Here is a 24,535-nt window from a genome sequence, read left to right as displayed (position 1 = left end):
TTCCTGAAGAAAATCAGAAGGATTCTGAATTTAATAGCCATTTATTCATGATTAACACCAATGTAAGACACAACATACAGAGTATTAATCAATTCAATTATTCATTACCATTTTCAGTTTAAGCGCTTGCTGGTTACAAAAGGCAGAATATCAAATGAGTCCAATTTGTTTCATTAGACAACTTAAAAAAATCACTGCATGGTTTCAAAGTGGAAGAAAGGACTATGAGCATGTTTTTTTTATGCCACTAACATCCCTATGAAGCCAGATAGTTTATCTCTCCCTATCTCATGACTGCATCACGCACAGCTAACCTATGCAGATCACACTGCTGTGCAATTCAAGGTGTCATCTCAAGTTGCATGTACTCCCACTATGCAGGACTGCCTTTAAATAGCCCTAGAATCGACAATTCTCCTTTGCACTAGTGTAATGGGAAGTAATATCCCAGTGAAAGCTAGACTGATAGAACCAATTGCATCTTTATGAAGGCTTATTATTTTTGACGCCATGATGGTCTAACAGCCCCAGAAGCAAAGATCACACATGTTTTGGTTCCAAAAATATTTAGTGCACAAATAAGGTATAGGCACATTGCTGTGTTAAGGTAGAAAATCTGTCCGCTTTAAAGCAGCTTGCATGCTGTTTCCATGCATCATGGGAACTAAAGTTCCCACTGGTAAGGTTTCACTGTCTCTTTGCAACAGCTATTTCCTATGTGTGAGATTCTTGGAGACTACTTATTAAAGTCGAGTACCTGCACATTTACTGCTCAATCCTGTAATGAGTAAATCTGTTTCTCTGAAGTATCCAAAGTTTATTGCGGGGGAAAGCTGAATTAGATTCTGACAGCAGGACATACCAGCTGTGAATAGAGAAACAGCAGTAACTGCAGCAATTGATTCTTAAACACTAACATCCCATGAAAAATAGAGTCTGGGTTCTCAGCACTGGGTTGCATGAGTGGGACAAGAGAAGCTGATTTTGTCTGTTTACACACAACAGATTATTTTCTCTAGAATTAAAGAAAATACCTTGGGTTAGCCAGTATGTAGATGAAAAAAAATCTAAATTTTGTGTTAAAGGGCCCTGGCCAATTTGATTTTAAATGCAGAGCCTGAAATGAAGCAATCTTTGTTATTTCTAGGACAACAATGGCAACAGGGAATATCCAAGAGCAGCTTGCATCAGTGGGTGAAGAATACTTTCAGCAGCATCTTGAGCAAATTTAACAAGGTGCTTTAGTTCCCCATGGTTGGCATAACGACGGCAGGCTTGGCATCAGTAGCATCTTCCTCCTTCCACTGAGAAGTGATTGTCTTCAGCTGTGTGTAGAAATGTACACCCTGAAAGAGACAAAGAGTCAGATGTTCATATCAGTTTGTGCTGCAGAGTCGCTGGTTTTAGTTTTAACTATAAGGCTGCAGGGGAACCTGCAGTCCTTTTGACTTTGTTGGACTCCAAATTTATCAACCCCAGGCAGCATGGCCCATGGTCAGGAATAATTAAGAGTTGTCGTCTAGCAACATCTGGAGTGCTATAGGTTCTTCACACCTGCCACAAGGCAAAATATATTTTCCTGCTCATTTTCTCTTGTCAGAAATACAGCATGCTGATAAGCCTTCCCTTTGTCTATCTCTTACAAGTTTATCTCTTACAAGTTTTTCTTCCCTCCTTGGCTCCTCCTGGCTTGCTGCAGCATGCATCATATATATAAAAATAAAACCTTAATGGATTACCTGTTTGCCGTAGAAATTGGTGTCCCCCCTGAAAGACCCGCGAGAACCAGTGAAGGAGAACATTGGCAAAGGCACTGGAATTGGAACATTCACACCAATCTAAAGCAAAGCCAAAATTGATAATTTTATTATAAATCAAAGAAAATGCACAAATAAATCTAAAAAGAGTCAGGCTAGGCTCAAGGTAACCTGGATTCAAATCAATGCTCTGCTGTAGTCTCACTGGGTAAGCACTGAGCAGTTTCTTACTTTGTAACCTCAGGGCCAAAAAAGAAGAGAAAGAGAAAGCTTTTGCATTTTAAAAAACTTGCACGTTGAATGCAGTAATGCATTCAGCATCAGTTTGGTCCTCGGTTCGTTAATAAAATAGCCCTCAGTATCTCGTTGGTAGCATGGCAAATGGCTCCACAAAGGGAAAATGGGGCAAGTGTATTACATTCAGATGGAGATCTCTCAGTATGAAAGGCCACACAGGAAAGAGGACAAGGTTCTTGCACCTTTAGTGTTGGAGAGGGAATTTCCCAACCCTGCTATCCAACAATCTTTTCACTAAGAGATGCTAAAGATGGAATGTGGGACAGTCCGGATGTAGAGCATCTGCTCTGTCATGGAGCTATGATGGAGCTAAAACAGTACCCTAAGCTGTTCAGCACGAACCTCAACCTTTACATACCTGCCCAACATCTACTAAGTGAGAGTACTTCCGAGCAGTGGCACCATTGGTGGTAAAGATGGCTGTTCCATTCCCATAAGGATTTTTATTTATTATTTCAATTGCTTCATTCAGACTGTCTGCTTCCAGAACCACTAGAACTGGTCCAAAGATTTCCTCCTTATAGCAGGTCATATTGGGCTGTCAAGAAAGAAGCAACTTTTAATTGTACCACATGTCAGATTCTGCAGAAATCTTATTTCTGACACTTAACACAGAAACATCCTTTTCCTTCACAAGTCATCACCCCAAAGGACCCTTCTGTTCCTTTTGATGAAATGGCTACCACTCTAGGCTATCATCCCTCCCTCCAATATTGAACTCGGATGGTGGCTGCTGCCAGGATTGTAACCAGATGGGGAGACTAAGAAACAAGAAGGAGGCTATCACTAAGCTTGGGAGGGGAGAACCCCAAGGTTTGCAGAAGTACAAAAAAAGGAGAACCACCACCTAATGCAGGGGGTTGGGGAGGAAACCAACAAAAAGCAAGAATGGTGAGGTCTGAATATACTCAGTAGGCAAGAAATGTAGATGAAAAATGGAAAGAGGGGGAAATGGGATTCTTCTCTCAACAACTTCACAGTGGACTGGCAGGACGGACTGAAGTGAGGTTGCAAAATGTGTTGTAGTCTTGTGATCCCTACAATGACCCCAGTCATTTATTAAACAGATTTTATCCCATCTTAGAGCATATTCCCTCGCAAGATGCTTTGCAAACATAAACATTTGAAAGGCACACTGAAACATCAGATACCACCAATAAATGCCATGTTGCACAATTGTTCAAATGCCAGTCATATCTAAGACATTCAAAAATGGGCCAATTTACCATTTTTTTATTCAGGGAAAGGTTCTCCACCGCATTCCAGCCTTTATTATTCCTTATCCATCCATTCCCATATATCCACCAAGCATCATTCTTGAACTTCAGCACTTTTTGACAACCATTCCACATTCTAGCCACAGCTCACTTCAATAGCCAGGTATCAGGACATTTGCAACATTTCACTATGGCATAAAATATAGCTGTAGGCCAACACCAGTCTTTTGAAGACCAAAGGGAAGGCTACCTCTTGGAACATGCTGGATCAATGTTCATGTCTTCCTTAGTTTTAAGGTGTTTTAATTTGCACCTGCTGATCAGTACATCAGCTCACCTTGACCTTCGCAAGGATTGTCGGTCCAACAAAATTGCCATTTTCAAAACCTTTCACTCTGATATTTCGTCCATCAAGAAGGATGCTAGCCCCCTCCTTTGCTCCACTGTCAATCAGTTGACAGACACGCTCCTTGGCCTGGGGACTGATCAGCGGCCCCAGATCTGCTCCAGGCTGGTCTCCTATGACAATACACAAAACCTGCTCAAATCCTAAACTCTTCTTTTTCAACACCTAACAAAAATCAAGCAATAAAGCAAGCAATGTCAACATAGGAAATTAAACATGGTCCTCATGATGCAGCCTTGTAACACTGCTACATATTTAGCCCATCCAAGGCTAACTGTGCTCTTTAGCCTTTAGACACAGGTTTATTTTAATAGTGCCATATATTCTGATCCTTTTCAACGTAGCTAAGTAATTAGCTAGCCAGCTATGCAACTCTTAATTTTGGTGACAAGGCAGTGAAGTTCCATAAAGTGAACATGGTTTTTATTATAAGGTTAAATGCAATGAGTGTTCCGAGATCTTATTACATTATGAAAAAGCAGCAAATTTATTAGACACTTGAGAGAAACAATTTAATGGGCAGAAGTTGCACTGATCATCTTCACGGCTCCAAAAATGAGCCTTTAACAAGCACATTACAACACACATTCTAATGCTCTAGATTAGACAACCTGTGGCTCTCCATGTGTTGCTGCATGACCTATGGTGAGGAATGATAGGAGCTGGAGCCCAACAACATCTGGGAGGCCACAGGTTGCCCACTCTTTTTCTAGATCTGCAGAAATTGGATTGGATTAAAACAAATGCATCGGCACCTGCATTAACTCGCAGCTTCTTGGCTCTCTCCACCAGTTCGGGCAACCAATTCCGAGCCTCTCCCACCAAGACTGCTGTGGATAATGCCATGCAACGTTGCCCAGCTGCTCCAAAAGCTGCTCCAACCAACTGATTCAGGGTGTTCTCCTTATTGGCATCCGGCATCACTACTCCATGGTTCTTAGCGCCCTAGAATGAAATGTACTTTTTTTTTTAAAAAAAGAAGAAGCTGAATATATGTATATATTAAGCAACAGTAAACATCAGCTTAAATGGTCCCAGACCTTCAAGGAAAATGTGGCTGTTACACCAATGTAAAATCAGAACCAAAAAGGGTGCAAGGTGTCACAAAAAGTTTTTTACATTTTTGAGATCTTCTGCTAGATAATTAAGTGTTAATATATGGAGTATTCAAAGGTTTCGTGTTAACCATACTTAAAATGACTTTGAAGTTTGTTGTTTTCGACTGTAACATCAAAACTTCAGAAATACAATTCAGGACATTAAAATTATAGATTTTTCCAGGATCATCAACAACTATCCTATAAACAGAGATGTCAAGTGGTACATTTTGTGGAGTTTTACCATATTGGCCTGCACTCTCTTGCCGTTCTTGGAACCCCTTTCATAGATATATTCTCCAGCCTGATTAGATCCTACAAAGCTGATTGCTTTGATATCAGGGTGATCACAAATAAAATTCACGGCTGAAAAAACAAAACAAAAACAAAAAACACTGTTCATTATATCTTGTCAACAAAGAGCTCTCCATCTTTGTGCTGTGGCAACAATAACCTAAACAAATAAACCAAATTTCTCCCTACATATGTTAAGTAAAATAGAAACATCGTCACACCTCCCCCCGCAACTCTTTCCCCCCTTTCTTCCTAATGTTTCAACAAATGAAACTGATTTGTAAAAATGTCACATGGGGGGGAACATGAGAGAGAAACATTGCACATAGTTTGGTAAATCAAGAAAACCTTTAATAAAAATACATTTTAAAAAATCAACCAAATTTCTCCCTCTCCCACACTCCAATGTTCTCACAGAACGTCCTTAAAACAAAAACACTCTCCCATTTGGGATATCTACTTGGCTCACCAAGCCTCACACCTTCCTTGTTCCCAGATCACTACACAAACACATGATCTGGACAAGCAAATAACCTGGTCACACTTGCAAGTAGGGAAGACCAAGAGTGGTAGAAGGGGAAGATTTTTTCCTAGCCTTTCAAGGCATACCTCTTGAAGGAGTGGGGAATTTGCACCTGTGATTACCAGGATCAAAGTGGGAAAGATGGAGAAGGCGCTTATTTTTAAACAGTTAAAAGAGAACACAAGCACCCAATCTTGGCTATATAGCACATCCTTGCCTGCATGAAATCAACATGATATCAACCCCATTCTGCCCCTACACTACAGCCTTGGAGGCCTGCCCTGCAATTGTTATTGTTATTATTAGCTATTTATTAAATTTCTATACTGCCTTTCATCTGAGGATCACAGGGCCTGGGATAAGAGGAATGTTTTTGCCTTAAACATTTTGAAATGAATGGCGGCAGGCGAGCCTCCTCTGGAATTACCTGCGTGTTGTCCGTGGATGATGTTCAGTGTCCCATCGGGGGCTCCAGCATCCTGCAGCAGCTTTGCAAGAAACATGAGGGCTCCCGGCACCCGCTCAGAAGGCTTCATCAAGAAAGTGTTCCCACACACCATGGCCATGGGAAACATCCAGAGAGGAATCATGGCTGGGAAATTGAAAGGTGCTATGCCTGCGCACACTCCCAGAGGCAAGCGGTAGGTGTAAGTGTCCATATCTTTAGTGATGGAGGGAAGGGTCTCGCCCAGCATAAGGGATGTCACACTACAAGCATGTTCAACGACCTCTGCAACAAAGAACAGGGACTTCTCAGTTTACGAATCTCCCTGGAAATGCTCTTTCCAATGCCCTCACGATCTGGCTAGCTTTTGTAGCTCCTTCACTATAACTGATACATTCACTACCATCCAGAAATACTTCCCATTCCGACAGGGATAGGATTCTGCTTGAGAATTACTTCAATTCAGATAATTAACGGGTGAGATGGATTCATGTCCAAATGGAGACAGGAACTCTGCTAACTAAGACCTACATTGGCTCCCAGTATGTTTCCGAGCACAATTCAAAGTGTTGGTGTTGACCTTTAAAGCCCGAAACGGCCTCGGCCCAGTATACCTGAAGGAGCGTCTCCACCCCCATCGTTCTGCCCGGATGCTGAGGTCCAGCACCGAGGGCCTTCTGGCAGTTCCCTCATTACGAGAAGCAAAGCTACAGGGAACCAGACAGAGGGCCTTCTCAGTAGTGGCGCCCGTCTTGTGGAACGCCCTTCCCATCAGATGCCAAAGAGATAAACAACTACCTAACATTTAGAAGACATCTGAAGGCAGCCCTGTTCAGAGAAGTTTTTAACGTGTGACATTTTAATGTATTTTCAATCTTTGTTGAAAGCCGCCCAGAGTGAAGAAGAAGAAGAGTTTAGATTTGATATCCCGCTTTATCACTACCCAAAGGAGTCTCAAAGCGGCTAACAATCTCCTTTCCCTTCCTCCCCCACAACAAACACTCTGTGAGGTGAGTGGGGCTGAGAGACTTCAAAGAAGTGTGACTAGCCCAAGGTCACCCAGCAGCTGCATGTGGAGGAGCGGGGACGCGAACCTGGTTCACCAGATTACGAATCTACCGCTCTTAACCACTACACCACACTGGCTCTCTGGGAAACCCAGCCACATGGGTGGGGTACAAATAAGAAATAATAATAATAATAATAATAATAATAATAATAATAATAATAATTCTACCATAAAAGAATACTGTCAGTATTATCAAAAAGATATCAGAAAGGAAAACAAAGCTCTTAGCATTTCAGAATATACTCGAAATATACAAAGCAAAATATACAAAGCGAAAAAAGCAGAAGTGTTGTTTAAAATTCACAGAGTATTCAGAATTCCTTCTTGGAAGGTTACAGAAGGGGCTATCCTCCCAAGGCCCTAGAACGCCTAGTACTCAGAAGTATTCTGCTCTTCCCTCAGCCCGTGAAAAGCCATTTTCTATGTACAGCAAGAGGTGCCGGCAGCTTACGGAGGCCTCGAAACACATCTCCCTCAGCATCAGCCAGGGTCTTCCCTTGCTCTAAGGTGATCAGTTTTGAAATTTCTTTCTGGTGATTGAAAAAAAGAAAAGAAAAGGTAATGAGAATTCCTGAAACTGAGAAAAGGGAAACTCAACAAAGGTGGAAATAAAGCTCATCTACTGAACCAGAAGGCAAGAAGCAAGATTTACTGTGCTGCAGGAGGCCAAGTGCAATAGTAGGGAAAAGCCACTCTGCACATGAGTAATCACCACCCTGCCCCCATCTTCTTCCTGGCTGTACGCAGCTGGTGGATGGGTCATTTGGACCACTGAGAGTGAGAATAAAATGCAATTTTGCAATAAATAAATAAATAAATTCTTAAAGACTAACAATGTTATTCTGGCATAGGTTTTCAGGACCACAGTCCACTTCATCTTGTTTCTAGGCAGCCTACAAACTCTATGTAGAGCAAGATAATACACCTCCTGAACAGGGTAAAATTATTTAATGTGAGAAGAGGCTTGTACACATTATTTTGCTCATTTCTGTAACGATTTTGTAGGGAAGGCTATCTTAATTCCCATTTTATAGCCAAGGGCACTTATTTATTTAATAAAATTAGTATAATGCCTGACTGAGGAAACCTCCCCACCACAAAGCGTTTTACAAGAATAAATCAATAACATTATCAGGACCCACAGTTTAAAAATAACTGTTCAAAACACACACAATCTGGTCAGTCCAGTTCCTCACCAGATTGTCTTTGATGAGCTGTTGGTATCGCAAGAAGACTTGTTGCCGACTCAGAATGGATGTCTCAGCCCAGCTCGGTAGAGATTTCTTGCATGAAGCCACTGCTGCTTCCATCTCACTTTGTGTAGCTTTGGGGACACGACCAACCACTTCATTGGTGGCCTGTTAGAATAGTAAACCCAAAAAATGGTCATTATAAATGTGCCACCGACTCAGGATTGCCTTAACATAGGAATCCACAAATTGTGGCTAAATTTCAGGGCCAACTATTATCTTCTAGGAGCTAGCTGCAAAGTCTAGTCCAGCCCAACCTCAATTTCAGTGGGTCACTCTTTCAAGTAAGGATATTTAAGTTTACGGCCTTAAATTCATGATAAACAGAGCAATCCTGACCCCTGACATGCAGGGAGTGGTAGAATGCTGTGGCCATTCCTGCAGTCCATGACAGCTGGGATGGAAGTTTATTATTTCTTTGCACAATACCCACTCAATACCCATTACAAGGGTTGGGACAACCAGAACCCGGAAACAATAAGTGAAATGGCTCCAAATCTGCTGCAACAGACTTGCATGTCCTGTGCAAACAGAAAATGCTTAGCCGATTATGAACCTTCTTCTTTGAAGGCACTAATCAAGGAAGGGTGTCATCTCTAATATATAGAAATGGGATTCCTTGAGAATCCAAGATGGGGGTGAATGGCAAACTTTTGAGTCTCAGCTCTCTGAATAGGTCTCTGAATAGGTCTGCAGGGGAGTAAAAGGGAAAGCAGCATGCTTTGCTAACAGCACATGAACTCATGCCTGACAATCAGGCATTTATTTTAGGGACTGTGGTAGATGACCCTTGCTCTGAAAAACGTGGTGAAAATTAAAGGGTTCAGGAAATCAGACCAGACCAAATTTCATTAAATCATACACAGACTGTTGGGGGTCCGCTAACTGGGCCCAATCTGCCTTGGTCGACTTTACTAAAACAAAACTCTACAAGAGAGAAAAACTCCCAATAATTACACAGATTAAAATAGCTCAGAAAGTAAGAAAACATTAAGCACAAACTTAAGCTAATTAACATAAATGCTTACATTTAAATCTCAATAGTCTGAGCAAGATGCTGTCAAAAGCCCAAATAAATGCTGACCGCTGGCTGGCTGTGGAGAGATCCCACAAATCCAGGTTTTATGGGAACTTAGACCATAAGTTCTCTCTTCCACCCCACTTACTGTACCTTGTGACACTGTCCTTGAAGCCTTAACAGGAGACATCTGTATGCAAGCTCATTATTTTTGAGGTTCTAACCCATTCCAACAAACCAGTCTTAAAAGGGGCGATATCACCACAGGGACAAACGGCTTTAAAGCTGCCAGACTAGCCTCCACATAAAATCCGTTGTAGTTTGCCCCACTAGGAGGACTCAGGAGTACATTAAGCAAAATAATGTCAGTGATTATGTACCTACACTTAGTGTCTGAAATCTTAAGCCAGGGATGGGGAACTTATAGCCTTCTGGATGTTACTGTCAACTCTCATCAGCCCCAGTCAGAATGGTCAATAGTCAGGGATGATGGGAGCTGTAGTCCAGCGACATCCAGAGGACCACATGTCCTTGCCACTGCTCTTAAGGTAACTGCTTTAAGTTCCAGCCAAACAACTTTATTCCTCTGTCGGTGAAAAACTGGACCACATGACAGCTCATGCAGAAAGACGTTTTAAATTTCAAGCTAAAGACAGCTTTGGAATTCAGACTACTTAAGCAATTCCATTTTAAAGTGTTGCTCCCGAGTGCCTCTTCCTTCTTACACTGGTCAACTGCACAATCCAACCCTTTCCTGCCTCAAAGAAGAGAAGCACAAAAGAAAAAGGAAGTTTACTTACTGGGTTGTGAATATCAATCCATTCATTACTTTTGGAGTCAACAAATTTGCCATCAATGAACAGCTTGGTTGTTGGCTGCAGAATACAAAGGGTTGGTCAGTGCCAGAGTTTATCTGAATGCTGAAATACCAATCAAGCTAAACTCTTCCACATACTTAACATAAGGATTAAGTATCAATTCTTTTTTCCTTTCTCTCCCTCTAATTCTCTTCACGGAGCTGCAGTCATTTATCCACCTTTATCTGCAACCAAAGTTAATGAATACTGCCAGAAAAGTGGGTTGAGAATTTGCAATCCACAGGATTGTTTAAAGCCAATATGCTTGCAACTGAAACTTTATTTTGGAAGAAACCAACTCACCACTGAAGATGAATAGGAGGATGAAAAATGCCAATTTGCCTTCCTCTGGATCTACAAGATGGAAAAAACAGGAACACAGAACTTACTCAGCAGCATAGCTACAATTTTCTGTGAAGAAATTCAGCTACCCTAAATTCACCCAAGGCTGTGCCAGGAACAGTCGACGTATTCATTTTCAAACTGCCATAATTTACTATTGCTTTGTGTCATATGCAAATTTGTGTTCTCTTTTGCAGGTGGAGTAGAGCGCCAAAGACTGAACTGGGGCCACAAATAAGTATTAATATGCCTGACAAACATGGAGAAATGAAGGCCCTGAAAAAAGACTGGGAAAATTCAGGGGCGGGGGAGAATGTTTTTCTGCTTTTCCCAAAGTCTCTTTTTTCTTTTGGCTTTCTCCCCAAATAAATAGAAAATATCTAGGTTGCGGGGAATGGATTATGAAGTCATTTCCTTTAGAACGATGAGTGAAATGTTTAAGACAAAATGTTCCTATATCTAGTCCCCCAAAATTATATCTAGAAACGATGTAACAGGAAGACTTTTTTGTAAGACTATGTACAGTATCAGATCATTACAATTCCTGTACACAAAGGACAAGCAAATCCTGAGTTGCAGACAGAGAACAACCCACAAATGCAGGCGCAAGATGCATTTCTGTGGAAGGAATTCAACATCATGCTACGGTGATTGTTCTGTTAGGGCAAGCATTTTGGCTTGCCAGACAAAATTATCCCCCCTCTGCTCCCCTGTGCACTGTTGCAGGAGTTCTCTTGAACCCCTCCCCCCTCCACAATCCAATTTCAGGTGGCATCGAGTGGTGTACGGGAAGGAAAGTCCTTGCCCAGAGCTTCTGCTGATGAAACTCATTAGTTGAATCCCACCCAAAAGGAAAGGGTAGAGAAGCTTGTTTCAATCCATGCAAGCCTTCAGTTTTTAGACATTCATGATAAATATGAGATGTAATAAGAATAATTCTTATTTGAAACATACATTTATGCTTATGAGGTTTCGGGGGAAAGTACTAGACTGTATAAATATTACCTTTTGGGGGAAAGCTAGCATTGTCAGAGGATATTATTTTAAATTATCTATCTACGACTTGAAATTTGACAACTGGTCAACATAAATAGATTCTCTGCACCCTCACTGCTAAAATACTGATATTGATAGAAGAGATGACAACTATTGCAAAATACAAATGGAGAGCTTATAGACATAGACTGTATATAGACAAATATTGTTATTTGGCAAGCATTTATAAAAATATAGTAGGTTATAAATAAATGTATATGTATTGGAATAATAATTTCATTTATAGACCTTTGTGTTATATATGTATAGAATTATAGGGGTTTTTGTATTTTTATGCACCTTTTCTTTTCCGTTTTCTCACTTTATTTTGTTCATCTGAAATCTTTTCAATTATAAATTTAAAAGTCCATAATAAATATGATGGCATAGCTTCTCAACCACGATTCATACTCACCTGAGATATAGATATACAGTGGTACCTCGGAAGTCAAATGGAATCCATTCGACTTCCAAAATGTTCAGAAACCAAGGAACGGATTCGGATTGGCTGCAGGAAGCTCCTTCAAAATTGTCAGGAGAAGGAACTTCCTATGTACTTTTAAGCCATTTGCAAATATTCCCTTGGGTTTGTACGACTACGTTTCTCCATAGCACTCATTAATCACAGCTCTGACTTCCTACCTTTCAGAGCTTTTAGCCAATGAGTGAGCAGGTTCCTATCTCACAAAGCAATTCCTTCAAACGTTCCTTGCACATTTTACTTTTGTTCTACAAGGGCAAGAGATTATTTTATGTTTAAAGGAACTCAAAGTCTGGGCCTGATACAGCTGTACCCCCCTGCCTGAACTGCCACCAAGGGCCCTGTATCCATTTGTCAAAGAAAGCCAAAAAGGTTTATGCCTTTTTCCCCTTCTCCAACTTCTGCACTGTCTCTTTCAAGCTCCATAGATGAGACTGTAGTAAGGAACCTGCAAGATTTTCCATTGTGCATTTCATTTGGAACTACAGCATGTCACACAGTTGTAGAGGGCAGTAACCAATTCAATAGTCATTTCAAATACAACTTGTGGTTAATTAAGATCTACAACACATATGTTAATTCTGTAGTGAGACAGGTTTACTCGGGTTGTAAGTCGCTTTGGGGTTGCCCCAGGGTTGCAATTGACAAATAAACAAGCAAATACTCTGCAAGGCAATTAGAGAGTTGAACTGTCATGTATGAACGGATCCCTGCATGTACTTGTCCCCATAATCACAGAGCGGTGTGTGTTCAAGGCGGCTATGCACACTTACCACGGAGGAATTTAGGAGAACTAGCCTCCAGGTAAATAGGCATAGACCAGCCTGCATACATTCAACAGTGCTTTAGACTTTGGAGAAGTACAATCTAAAGCAAGGGTGGGCAGAAGATAAGCCCACCAGCCAGTTTTCCGTGGGATTCTTCTTGCAAAGGGCTCCTGCCTGCATGGATCCCGGTCTGATCCTACAACACGCTTTGCGATGTCCTGAGGCGGCTTATGCACACTCAGGGATAACGGAAAGCAAAGGGGAGCGATTGCACCTTCGCCTTTCAGAAATCCCGAGTGTACCCTCGCTTCGCACGTGAAAAAGCAAGCGCGTCCACCCACTCAAGGCTGAAGTCCGCTGGCAACTGCGAAGCGATCCCCTTCGCCAGCCAGATTTCATCGCCTTTTGCAAGGGGGGCGGAGCGAGTGTGGTGGGACGAGAGTCGATCCCGCTCCAGGGGCTATTCCAGGGGGGTGTAAATTATCCCCCTGCCCGCTCGCCCATATGTGTGCTTGGGAGTATTCAGGAGGGCAGGTGAAATGGAGGAAGGGGCAAGATCTCCCGCCTCCCGCGGACCCGAAACTCCCAAGAGGAGCCCTCCCCCTCCCCACCCCAGTCTCTTTCGGGGCCGCTCCCCCTCCAGCATGCAGTCTCACCCCGAGCCAGAGGCGCCGCCCTCCCTGAGACCCCCGAGCCGCCGTCACCGCCGCCATTCTGCCAGCGACCACCTGCCAAAAGGCGCCCCGCCCACCTCCAGCTCAACGATCGAACCCCGCCCGAGCTTTGAGCTTGGCCAATGGAATCAGGAGTCCCGACGTTTTCTCCTCCCCTTTCTCCCTTAGCAAGCCAATGGGATAGTGCTGGAATCTGGCTCGGACCCGCCCCTTCAGCTCCGGGTTCCGATTGGCTACGTTGCCGTCAACGCCCCCTCTAGACGGAATCTGACTGGATGGCTCTTTCCCCCCCCCCCTCGCATCCCTGCTCTCTCTCTCTCTCTCTCCCCTAAATCACGACCTAGTGGGAGGAGTGCAGGAGGGAGGGGGCGGAGCAAGGTTGGCTCGTTCGAAAAGGAAGCGTCATATGTTTAGGTTCCCGCGTGCAGGCGGCCGGGTGTCACGTGAGGGGCCAAAATGGCGGTCTCAACGGAAGGTAAGAGGTGGTGGTGAGGAGAAGGTGAAGGTTTTTCCAGTTTTGCGAGTCTCTCTTCCACTGGCATATTAATACTATAATTTGTGTCCACTTGCTTGTCTCTTACTGGGTGGGCGGGGTATAAATAACTAATTATTATTATTAAATTATTATGAGTACGTGTGCATAGGGTGGACCGAAGCTGTCGCATGGGAACAATCCTCACCGAATACAGCGGGTAACTTTATTCCTCAGAAAACCTGCTCCAGTTAGAGCTGAAATGCTACTTAAGCGAATTCCTCAGATTTTTTCCTCAGATCTGGAAATAACTGTTAGGGTTTATATTCACATTTGATGCTCTGTTCATCCAGTCAGGCTCTAAAGAGGCATAGAACAGTGGCAGTGCGCCTCGTGTCTTGAATGCACACGGTCCTAGTAATATCAGGCTCAGTCAGTAGATCATGAAACTCTTAATCTCAGTCTTGGCTTTGAGTCCCGCAATGATTGGAAGCATTTTGGTTGTTCTTCTAGGCACAGACTTGGAAGCCTCCCTGCTGAGCTTTGAAAAGTTGGACCGGGCTTCACCAGACCTCTGGCCTGAACAATGTAAGTTGCACTCAAGTGGGAAATGTGAAAAGGCATGGAGGATCTTTGGCGACTGTGATATTGCTCTGACTTACAACCTGCTGTTAGGATGTTACTGACAGTGTCTGCATGTTGAACATAAACCTGTCTCAGAACAGTCTTCAAAAATGCACCATAGAGTGGTACTCAATAGCCTCCCAATAGTAGCATCATTCCTGGTTACATGGACATGGTGGCAGCAAGTTGGGGCTGTGTGGGCATGTTGGCAGATCCAGTCCAGAACTCCCACTGTTTTGCTTGTGTGGCCCCTATCACTACTGTGTCTCACTCTCACACTGCCCCAGTTAGCAGCAACAGCACTGCTGTTGGGAGGGCGGTTGCCTGGTACTGTGCCAGTCGCTTCTGTGCACATGCACATTCATTTACATAGGCATGCTCATACACTTTCGTTTAGCAAACATAACAAATGTTTAGTTGAACTAACACGTTTTAACTATTGTGTTTTCTATCCTTTCAGTATTTGTGTTTTCAAAGTGGTTTTAAAAATACATATTGGCTAATTGTGAGTAAGCACTTTATTATAGCCAATCCAGTTTAAGGCTGCAGTCCTATGCAGAATTAGCTGGGAGTAAGCCTTACTTACTGTGAACTTTACTTCTCAGTAGAGAGAAGTACAGGATATGTGTATAGGATTACACTCAAGGGCTCCAGGTGTGTGTTTCGATGATGGACCAAAGAGAAATCATTCAAATTACTACTGAGCTGCAAATGTTACAGAAGCAAATAATTAGTGTTGCATTTGCACAGTCACAGAATTCAACATGAATGTGAAATAATACATGGTACAAATGAATAATCATTTTATGCTGAATATCTCTAGCAATTTAACTGGTGGAGTTAGCAACAGAAATCATAAATTGCCCTTGAAGTTGTAGAGAAAGTTGTAGTCCAGTAACTGTTTCTGTTTTGTCTCCAGTACCAGGTGTTGCTGAATTTGCAGCTTCTTTTAAAAGTGTAAGTAATTTCTCACTTGGATTGACAATTCAATACTAAACATATCTGCTCAGAAGTAAGCCCCTATAAATTCAGTAGGACTTAAGTCTAACCATTATTCACCTAGGCCCATCAGTTTATCACCCAGTGTTATTCCCACTGATATATTGCCCAAGCAGGCAAACACATCCCATTTCATGCAAAAAGCTGACTAAGAACTAATTCTAGACTTGGACAGAGCTGACCCATCCATTAGCCAGGGTAAACCAGCAGATTTTAGGTCTCCATTAAAGTAGAGCAAATTGGTATGTTTTTCACTTATTATAGTTTTTACACTGTTTTGTGGAGTTGTTGGCCTTCTCTGCCTGAGGCACCAAAGTGTCTTGGGCCATCTCTGCAACTTGCAAATTCTGGTTGTGTGTTTCTTCACTGGAAGCTTAGCAACCTGCCATATTCAAGGACAACTGAAATGGCCTTTTTTGAAACTCCTTTTTTAAAATAAAAATAAAAATCGATCTCTTAAACTCATGACACTTTATGTCTTTTTTTCAGCCTGCTTTTATTTTTTTAGAAAAGCAAGTTTTGCATTATATATTTTTTAATATTTGCAACCATGAGAACTTTAAAAAAAAAAAAAGGCTGGATTTTTAGGGTGTCATAAAATAGGAATCTGACCAGTGGGTCATAAAGTGGTTGATGATAGTTATATTCTATGTAAGTGTCATGGAAATGTAAAATGTAATAATTTTCATACTTCTGAGTTAGGAATCTATTGGTGTCTGGACACTGCATGCTGAGTTTTGTTCTGTCTGCTACATTAAAATTGTAGTAATTTTTTTGTAGTTTATACAACATTGTGTAGCTATTTAGAACTTGACTGGTGATTCTGTGTAGTCTGCATGTGCCAGTGCTGATATAATCTTATTTGAATTGTACTTCTATGCTTACAATGGGAATATTTTGCAAAAACAATATTTGCTAATATTTCTTATTTACATTTTGATCCTGTTTTTCAAAGAAAAATTAGCTTCGTTCTGCTTCCAGTTCTGCTTCCAGCAGCTAAACTCCAGTGTAATTAACAATTGCTATGTAATGCAAAATGCTGTTGGGGAGTAGATTTTGATCTGGTTTTGTATTCTGGCATGATAAAAGGGTTTCTGGCTCCTTCCTTCATTCTGACAGCCTCAGCAATGGTAAATGGTAAAATAAAAAATGTGTGTGGTTATTCAAAAACTCTACAACTAATACTGCAACCTTAATTCCACTTACCTGAGAGTAAGCCCCATAGAAAACACATGCTCTGTATCAAAGTAGAGTGGAATTTTATGCAATTTGGCAGCTGAGCCTATTTTCTATCAGCTGGTTCCAGATATTAGAAATATTTCCCAGTTTCTGTTTATCAAAGACACAGGTAATCACAATTTTTCTATATATGTGCGTGTATTTTTTTTTTAAATAGCCCATCACCAGTTCTCCTCCCAAATGGATGGCTGAATTAGAAAATGATGATATTGACATGTTAAAAGGTGAGTTCCTGTCAATGTTTGAGCACTTCAAATGACTGGAATTAACAAGCCCAGTATAGTTTGTCTACACAAATAGTTAAATATTTGTTTTTTATCTTTTTAAGCTCTACTCAAGCATTCATCTGAATGTATGTGGGCAAAAGATTGTGATGGGGGGGACAGGGGTGCACACATAAGCCCACCCCAGTGTCCCTGCACACACCTCATCAGACCTTTCCATGCTGGGAGGGAAAGCTTGAAGGGAAGATTAAAGACTTTGGCCAAGGGTGTGACCAGCCAATGTTCATCACGTATCTGTGATTCTGGATCCATTCATTGAACCTCAGACTTGGAGAACATCATGCAAGATATTCTCCAAGTCCTTGAAATACACAGGAGTATTAAACCACTAATGAATTTCTGTATGTAATACTAGTTTCCAGAATAGTAGTTGTTGTTGTTGATGATGATGATGATGATACAACATTCTGGGAGTGATAAAACCCTTCTTTGAAGTATATGTTTCAATTTTTCTGTATAACCATTTTAAATTTCATGGTTAATTATTACTACAGTATTATTAAATTTGTTACACATACTTCACCAGCAGGTTGCAGGGCATTTTTAATTTTTCTTCAATAAGCTTCTTACATAGATGCTTCAGATCAGGCTAGATGTAGGACTGGATGTTGGATTTCTATATCTATAACAATTTTTTGTCTACATAGTCTTTAAACCAGCTCCAGTCATGCAAGCTAAGCTTAAGGATGTGGCAAGAGCAGTTTGTAGCCATTTAAATGGACTAGAGCAACACTATGTGAAAAAGAAAGAGAAGAGCTGTAACCTTAGACATATTTGGACAATAGTGTGCCAAATACATTTTGTATAATAGAATAGTGACGATACTAAAGAAACAACAAGAAGAGTCTTTGCTAGGAATTTATTTCATGGCACAGCACATCTTAAGCCACACTTCTTCTTTTTTAAGAGTTGGGGAGTCTCACCACAGCTAATCTAATGGAGAAAGTGAGAGGTCTGCAGAATCTAGCATACCAACTGGGACTAGACGAATGTAAGTAGATAGTTGCTAAGGTGTATTATGTTTAAAAACTGTAGGTCTGTTGCTTAATTTTCTTATAGAGCCAAACTTTACATATTCAGTAAGAACATATTCAATATTTCACTTGTGAGAAATAATACAATAGCCAAGCATGTATGATATTGCGCTGTTAGTCTCCTGAAAAATTAACAGTTTGGCGTGGCTGCATCAGTAGTAGAATATCTCTACAAGCAGTTGCTGGGTTCCTACAACGATTGTGTGTCTCAACGATTTAGGTGGGATGTTTCTCCTGTTTCTTCTGTGAACCTCTCTGATGTTTTGTAATAGTAACCCCATAAGATAACTGAAGTATGAATTCAGAGTACTTTGGAACACTTCTTACTTGAAGATGAAATTACTCTGTTAGGATTAAGTACTGCCTTATGATATGCAAGATAAATAAATAATTATTTGAATCAGTTTATGAGAGTCGCAACAAAAGCTATCTTTCAGTATCCTCTAGGTGGCAGCAAAATGCTACCTAGAGATAATTGGTTCTCCGTGATGTTTTTGTAGCTTTTTAGATTTGGATTGAGTTCTTTTGCGGGGTGGGAGTGTTAATCACTGAATTATTATATTGTACTGAAAAATGATATCAGAAAGATTGTCTCCATGTAGTAATGTTGATGGTCCCTTATTTTTGTGGAAAGGTTGATAGAGAAATTTCTACTGACTTTTTTTTATTCTTCGTTAGCAATTTGCAGGTTTAGGTGTTATAATTCTCATGGTCAGTCATTGCTCTCTCTTGAGATTAGATTGGATATTTTGCTGAGGAGACAATTTATTTAGGTAATTCTAGAGTTCAATTGGTTTTTAAGCTATAAATTTATAGTTCCATGTACTAATATTTCTCATTATAAAACTGTTGCCTTTCTTTGCTGCTCTGACATTTAGAATGTTCCTGCGTATTGTATATGACCACCGAAAGCAAGCCATAAGAAAATTACCTTAGTAACTTAGTTTGTAACTTATTATGGTACTATCCTGCTCATTAGGATCCTCTGTACAGTTAGGTAATGGCACAATCAAATCTTAGTTTAATAAGCAGAGATATGCACAAGCTTCAGACACCTACCTCCAACTGCTTTGTTCCTCCCTTTGCCCAAGCCAGAGAGCAGATTAAACCATGATTTCTTGTTAACATCTGATTCAGGAAGCTGTAGAAAGACAGGATAGGACAGAACTTTTAAGTTATGGCTTCCATATCCTGGCTTGTTCAGGAAACCAGGAAACTTAACCATAGTTTCCTGGTTTATATGTAATATGAAATCACAGTTAAATGCATCTTCCTGGTTTGTTCATTCGTGCAAAGGATTAAGCAGAGTGATTGCATTCAGGTGCCTGAAGCTCATGAATAGTTTAATAAGATGAGATGAGATTTGATTATTCAAATGTTACCATTAAATAACTTGTTTGGAGGATCATAACTCTTTACATAGCATTTATATACCACCTTTCAATAAAGTTCTCCCGCTGGCTTACAAAATAAAAACACTAAAAATCCTAAAACAAATAGCAATAGCAGAGAGAAGACAATTCATCTCCTACAACTTGGTAGCAAGAGAAGGGGATAAACGGGCCTCATGAGAGAGGACATTCTGTAGTACTGAAGCCATCACAAAAAGGCCTCTTGGGTATGTCAACCTGATACGCATCAAGGATGCTGGCCAGCTAGCTGTCCACAGGCAAAATCCAGTCCCCCAAGCACTTTTGCTGGGTCTCTGGTAGTTCTGTCAGATTATACTTGAGGTATGCTAAAAAGTAAAAATTTAGAGAAGCTCTGTTCTGCAAAGGCAGATATCTGTCGGTAACAGTCTATGCCAGGGGTAGGCAACCTAAGGCCCGTGGGCCAGATGCGGCCCAATCGCCTTCTAAATCCGGCCCGCGGACGGTCCTGGAATCAGCGTGTTTTTACATGAGTAGAATGTGTCCTTTTATTTAAAATGCATCTCTGGGTTATTTGCGGGGCCTGCCTGGTGTTTTTGCATGAGTAGAATGTGTGCTTTTATTAAAAATGCATCTCTGGGTTATTTGTGGGGCATAGGAATTCGTTCATTTTTTTATTCAAAATATAGTCCGGCCCACCACATGGTCTGAGGGATGGTGGACCGGCCCATGGCTGAAAAAGGTTGCTGACCCCTAGTCCATGCACTGAAAAATTGCTCATAAAACATGGTTACAACGCACATGCAATGTTAGTGCTACCTCTATATAAGCATGGTTCAAATGCAGTGTTGGCCTTGTAAGGCCTGGGGCATACCTATACTAAGATGGTCCCAAAACTCCGAGGGCATCTGGCTGGCTAAAGCTGTTCTACGTTGATAGCACCAATGTTGCAACAAGCTCAGCACTGTCAAGATTGTTGGTGGCTTTTCTGATGGTATGGGACCAGGCCACCAAATATTAGTCTCTAGTCCATCAGCAGACTGTGATCAACATTCTGCCTCCCTTCTCTCTCCTCATTCCCCACTTCCCACTCTGGTCATGCTATTGTGGGGTTTCACCTGTCATAAGGTGGTCACTTTGTGTAGTAAGGTATGGTTCTATTCCCCAGACAACTATCTGGAACAGAGTGAGTGCAAGAGTCTGAGCATTCCTGGTTTAGGTCCTAGACTACTCCAGTACATGAGATGGAGTAAATTCCATTGCTGGGTCTTATTGAGAAGTATGTAATGCTTGATTGAGATGGCTGTCAACCAACTGATAGCTTCCATACAGCCATACAGTTTTAGGTGAGCCATAATAACAGATCAGATACCTTTTTTTAGATCACAGATAGCCAGTTGCAATCTACAGGCAGCATCAGGAATGCAGCCAGTTATCTAGTCCCTGTTAGGCTCATTGTGTTGAGAAAACAATCTGAGGGTGAAGACAAAGCTGAGACTCTTCCATGCTCATATTTAGGGCAGGGCGGGGAGAGAATGGCTAAAATCAGTTGTTCCAGAAAGCAGCAGAGTGTGACTAGAAGAACCTTGTGTCTACATTGCATTAAAAAACAACCTGCTAGGATCATATGTAGAACTTTCTTATACCCTCCCATCAGATGTATGGATAAATGTAGCATGGTCATAGGTTCTGAAACTTTCTAGTGTTGCCCTCCATGTTCATCTTGCTGAACATGCCATAATGTAGCATTGGGGACTCTCCAGGGTATCATGCAGGAGACATTCTCCCAATGTGGAGATGTCAAGGACTGAATCTGGGACTTACCATGGAGGCTTAGCTTTTCCCCTCTGCAACAATAGGTATAAAAGCCTCTGATTTGGGGTGCAGGCACTCTGTACAATCTCAGAGGCACTACCATTCCATCGTGTGGTCCAAGGATGAGCTCAGCACCAGTAGGGAACATAGCAAGGTGCCTTATACTGAGACAGCTCATTCGTCCATCAAAGACAGAATTGTCTAGCCTACATTGACTGAGAGCAACTCTCCATAGGTTTCTCCCAGTCCTACTTGAAGATGCTGGGGATTGACCCTGGGTTGCTTCTTCTGCTTGCCACAGCTTTCTATTGTCCTTGGCATATTTCATTTTCCAGCACTCAAAAGCTGCCCACCAGATCATGGGGTGGCCCTGCTAGAGCCCCTCTGATTTTCATCATTCCACCTCAGAGGAGGAGCAAAAACACTGCTATGCTGTGCAAATACCAATGGATGGAAGAGAAGCCAGGCACATAGGGTACTACCCAGGCTCACAATCACTTCTGTCTGGAAGGAAAGGCCAGCCTTTCCATAAGCCATGGCTGAAGAGGCTCCTGCTCACTGGAAGATTCCTGCAGATCCTGAGATCCATGGAAGAATCTGTCCCGCATGATTTTAATGCATCCAGGCTGCTGTTTCTGTATAATACAGTTGGTTTATATTTTGTATTGATCTCTTGTTTTATGATGCTTTTTAAAAATGTTGCGCCTTGGGATAACTCTGCAGCCCCCTGGTTAACAACCACTGATCTGGACTACAGTGGTGCCTCGTAAGACGAAATTAATTCGTTCCGCGAATTTTTTCGTCTAGCGAATTTTTCGTCTTGCGAAGCACGGTTTCCCATAGGAATGCATTGAAAATCAATTAATGCGTTCCTATGGTCAAAAAAAGTCCAAACAAAGCCAAATTTGGTACAACAAGAGTTTATTAAGTGCTCTTTAAAGTCACACATACTGTAAAGAGCATTTCAAAATTCAAACCCAGAATTTTTTAAAAAAACAGTAGAGTGGCCCAATGGTCACAGAAAATCATAAAAATGCAGGGGAAAAAACACAAGCTTCCAGATTCTTGCAAACCCCTCCCCAACTGTTCCCTCAGCCACCCAGCACACAGAAATTCAAATCCAGAATTTTTTTTAAAAAACAGCAGAGTTCCCCAATGGTCACAGAAAATCAGAAAAATGCAGAAAAAAAACACACAAGCTTCCAGATTCTTGCAAACCCCTCCCCAACACCAAGTCCTTGAATTCCAAACACCCCAACCCAAAATCCAAACCCCCCAAAAAAGTTTTAAAAGCTTAACTTACCAAATGGTTGCAAAAGAAGTTTTGGAAAAGCTTCAAAAATCACCAAAGTCTTTAAAAACCTCAAAAAAGGCTACTATGTACACTGCGTTCTATGAGTTGCTCCTCGAAGTCAAGTCGCAACTGTATTAACGGTGTTAAGAAAAAGGAAACAAACTTGCAAGACGTTTTCGTCTTGTGAAGCAAGCCCATAGGGAAATTCGTCTTGCGAAGCAGCTAAAAAAACGGAAAACCCTTTCGTCTAGCGAGTTTTCCGTCTTGTGAGGCATTCGTCTTGCGGGGCACCACTGTAGTAGTTTATACAACATTGTGTAGCTATTTAGAACTTTACTGGTGATCTGCATTTTCTGTATAGTGGTACCTCGGGTTAAGAACTTAAGTCGTTCTAGAGGTCTTTCTGGGTTAGCAGAGTCTGTAACCTGAAGCGCCTGTAACCCGAGGTACCACTATTGCTATTTGTGTAGTACAGCATAAAATGCAACCAAACCTCAAGTTTAAATAATAGAACAGTTGTGATATGCAGAGCAATGGTTCAGAAAGAGCTGGTTTCACCTCGGAGAATTGGCTTTATTAAATACAAAGCTACCATCTGTTCTTGAGTGTAGTCAGAATTACTTTAGCTAAAATAATTTGCAGCAATGATTAGACAACCATGTAAAATTTTACTTTAAAATATTTTATGATTGTCCTACACTTAATGAATTCATCTGATATTAATTTTGTATTCCCTGATATGCACAAAGTATCATAAGCCACATCAAAATTCAGAGTTGTTGGTTTTTGGTTTTGTTTTGCTACAATGTTTTGCTACCATGGTCCTGTAACTGTGTAAACTGTAGAACTTACTGTTTGATACCTAGTCTCCAAGGAAAATAACAAGCTGGCATTTCGACATTGGTTTGAAAGTGGGAGTGCTTTATGATGAACAGAGGGCTTGGAAGTTCTCCTGTAACTTGATAACCGTGTTTATGTAGGCTTTTGTGTATGGAAGGTGTGGCTTCCTAGTATGCCATGAAAGAGAATTCTAGAAGCCCACATGGGGTTGCATCCTGACTAAGTTAGTTGAACATGGGGCCCATTGAAATCCGTGAAACAAATTAGTCACAATTTGACTTGCATTCCATTTATTTAAACTAATTTAGTGTGGATCCAACCCATGTACAGTACTTATTTTGTGTTGTGTTGTTGCCAAGATGCTGGCTTCTTTTGGAATGAACATGGATGTTCTGCAGGTTCTATGGTTTGCTTCTTGTGTTTCATCTGGTACTCAGATAAGATATATTGACTCCAAAATGTGTATGTAATGTGGCAAACAATATAAACTTCAGGTTTCTCCTTTAAAGTCTCTGGTAGCAGGCCGCGGCTTCATTGGCTTGGGGGCATGGAAACATATGCATCGGTCTCTTGCCTACACATTTCAAGAGAAATTTCCATGTATGTATACATGAGATCAGAGCACAGAGAGATGCTAGAAGATTGTAGTCCTACTTTCCACACATAGTCGTGGGAATCTAGAAATAATTTAGTAGTAAGAAGAAATAAGAAGCTGCTGCTAGATCAAGTTGTTGCTGGTAGGAAGCCTACAAAAGCAGGACCTGAGTACAGCAGTACTTTTCCGGCCTGTAGTTGCTAGCTGGGAACAGCTTTTGCAAGGAAATAGACCGCACTGTAGGCTAGGCATGTCCAGAGTCTGTTTCGGGGGCCCAAAGTCCATTTCAGGGGCCCAATGTGGCCCGCTGGTCGATTTAATTCGGACCCCGTGGTAGTATATGTCCTAGGGTAAAATCCCTAAAAAAGCTCAACAACTTTGGTCGGCCCTCACGCGTGTTCACTTCATCAAATCTGGCCCTCTTTGAAAAAAGTTTGGGC

At 41.4% G+C, this 24,535-nt stretch overlaps 2 protein-coding genes across 4 annotated transcripts in view; one reads left to right on the top strand and one right to left on the bottom strand.

The window, feature by feature from the left end:
- Positions 1-22: 22 nt before the first annotated feature.
- ALDH6A1 (aldehyde dehydrogenase 6 family member A1) lies at positions 23-13,648 on the bottom strand. The gene is made up of 12 exons (XM_080978368.1): positions 13,512-13,648; positions 10,534-10,584; positions 10,174-10,248; positions 8,302-8,463; positions 7,557-7,635; positions 6,019-6,321; positions 5,019-5,140; positions 4,433-4,622; positions 3,609-3,790; positions 2,413-2,592; positions 1,740-1,838; positions 23-1,346 (listed from the first exon to the last, which is right to left on the bottom strand). Exons 1-12 carry the CDS (start codon positions 13,566-13,568, stop codon positions 1,242-1,244), a joined length of 1,605 nt encoding a protein of 534 aa, XP_080834494.1. The 5' UTR covers positions 13,569-13,648; the 3' UTR covers positions 23-1,241.
- Positions 13,649-13,846: 198 nt separating this feature from the next.
- The window catches only part of LIN52 (lin-52 DREAM MuvB core complex component), a 37,954-nt gene continuing 27,265 nt past the window's right edge, over positions 13,847-24,535 (top strand). Inside the window, exons 1-5 of one of the 3 annotated variants that reach the window (XM_080980026.1) lie at positions 13,847-14,004; positions 14,515-14,589; positions 15,545-15,582; positions 17,021-17,087; positions 18,055-18,138. In XM_080980026.1, coding sequence (XP_080836152.1) covers positions 13,986-14,004; positions 14,515-14,589; positions 15,545-15,582; positions 17,021-17,087; positions 18,055-18,138 — 283 coding nt within the window. In that variant the 5' untranslated portion in view covers positions 13,847-13,985. The remainder of the gene's footprint in view (positions 14,005-14,514; positions 14,590-15,544; positions 15,583-17,020; positions 17,088-18,054; positions 18,139-24,535) is intronic. The other 2 variants (XR_013979095.1, XM_080980027.1) reach the window with 2 other exon arrangements.

The sequence above is a fragment of the Podarcis pityusensis genome, assembly GCF_964106645.2.
Source record: "Podarcis pityusensis genome assembly, chromosome: 1".
NCBI classification, from domain to species: Eukaryota; Metazoa; Chordata; class Lepidosauria; order Squamata; family Lacertidae; genus Podarcis; species Podarcis pityusensis.
Note: the sequence above shows the minus strand (reverse complement) of the source record. Positions and strands in the feature narration are given on the sequence as shown.

Coding starts and splice junctions, on each gene's coding strand:
- ALDH6A1 (XM_080978368.1), bottom strand. CDS start 13,568: ATGGCGGCGGTGACGGCGGCTCGGGGGTCTCAGGGAGGGCGGCGCCTC. Junction 7,636..8,301: donor AGCTCATCAAAGACAATCTG/GTGAGGAACTGG, acceptor TTCAATCACCAG/AAAGAAATTTCAAAACTGAT. Junction 3,791..4,432: donor GAAGCTGCGAGTTAATGCAG/GTGCCGATGCAT, acceptor GTATTGTCATAG/GAGACCAGCCTGGAGCAGAT.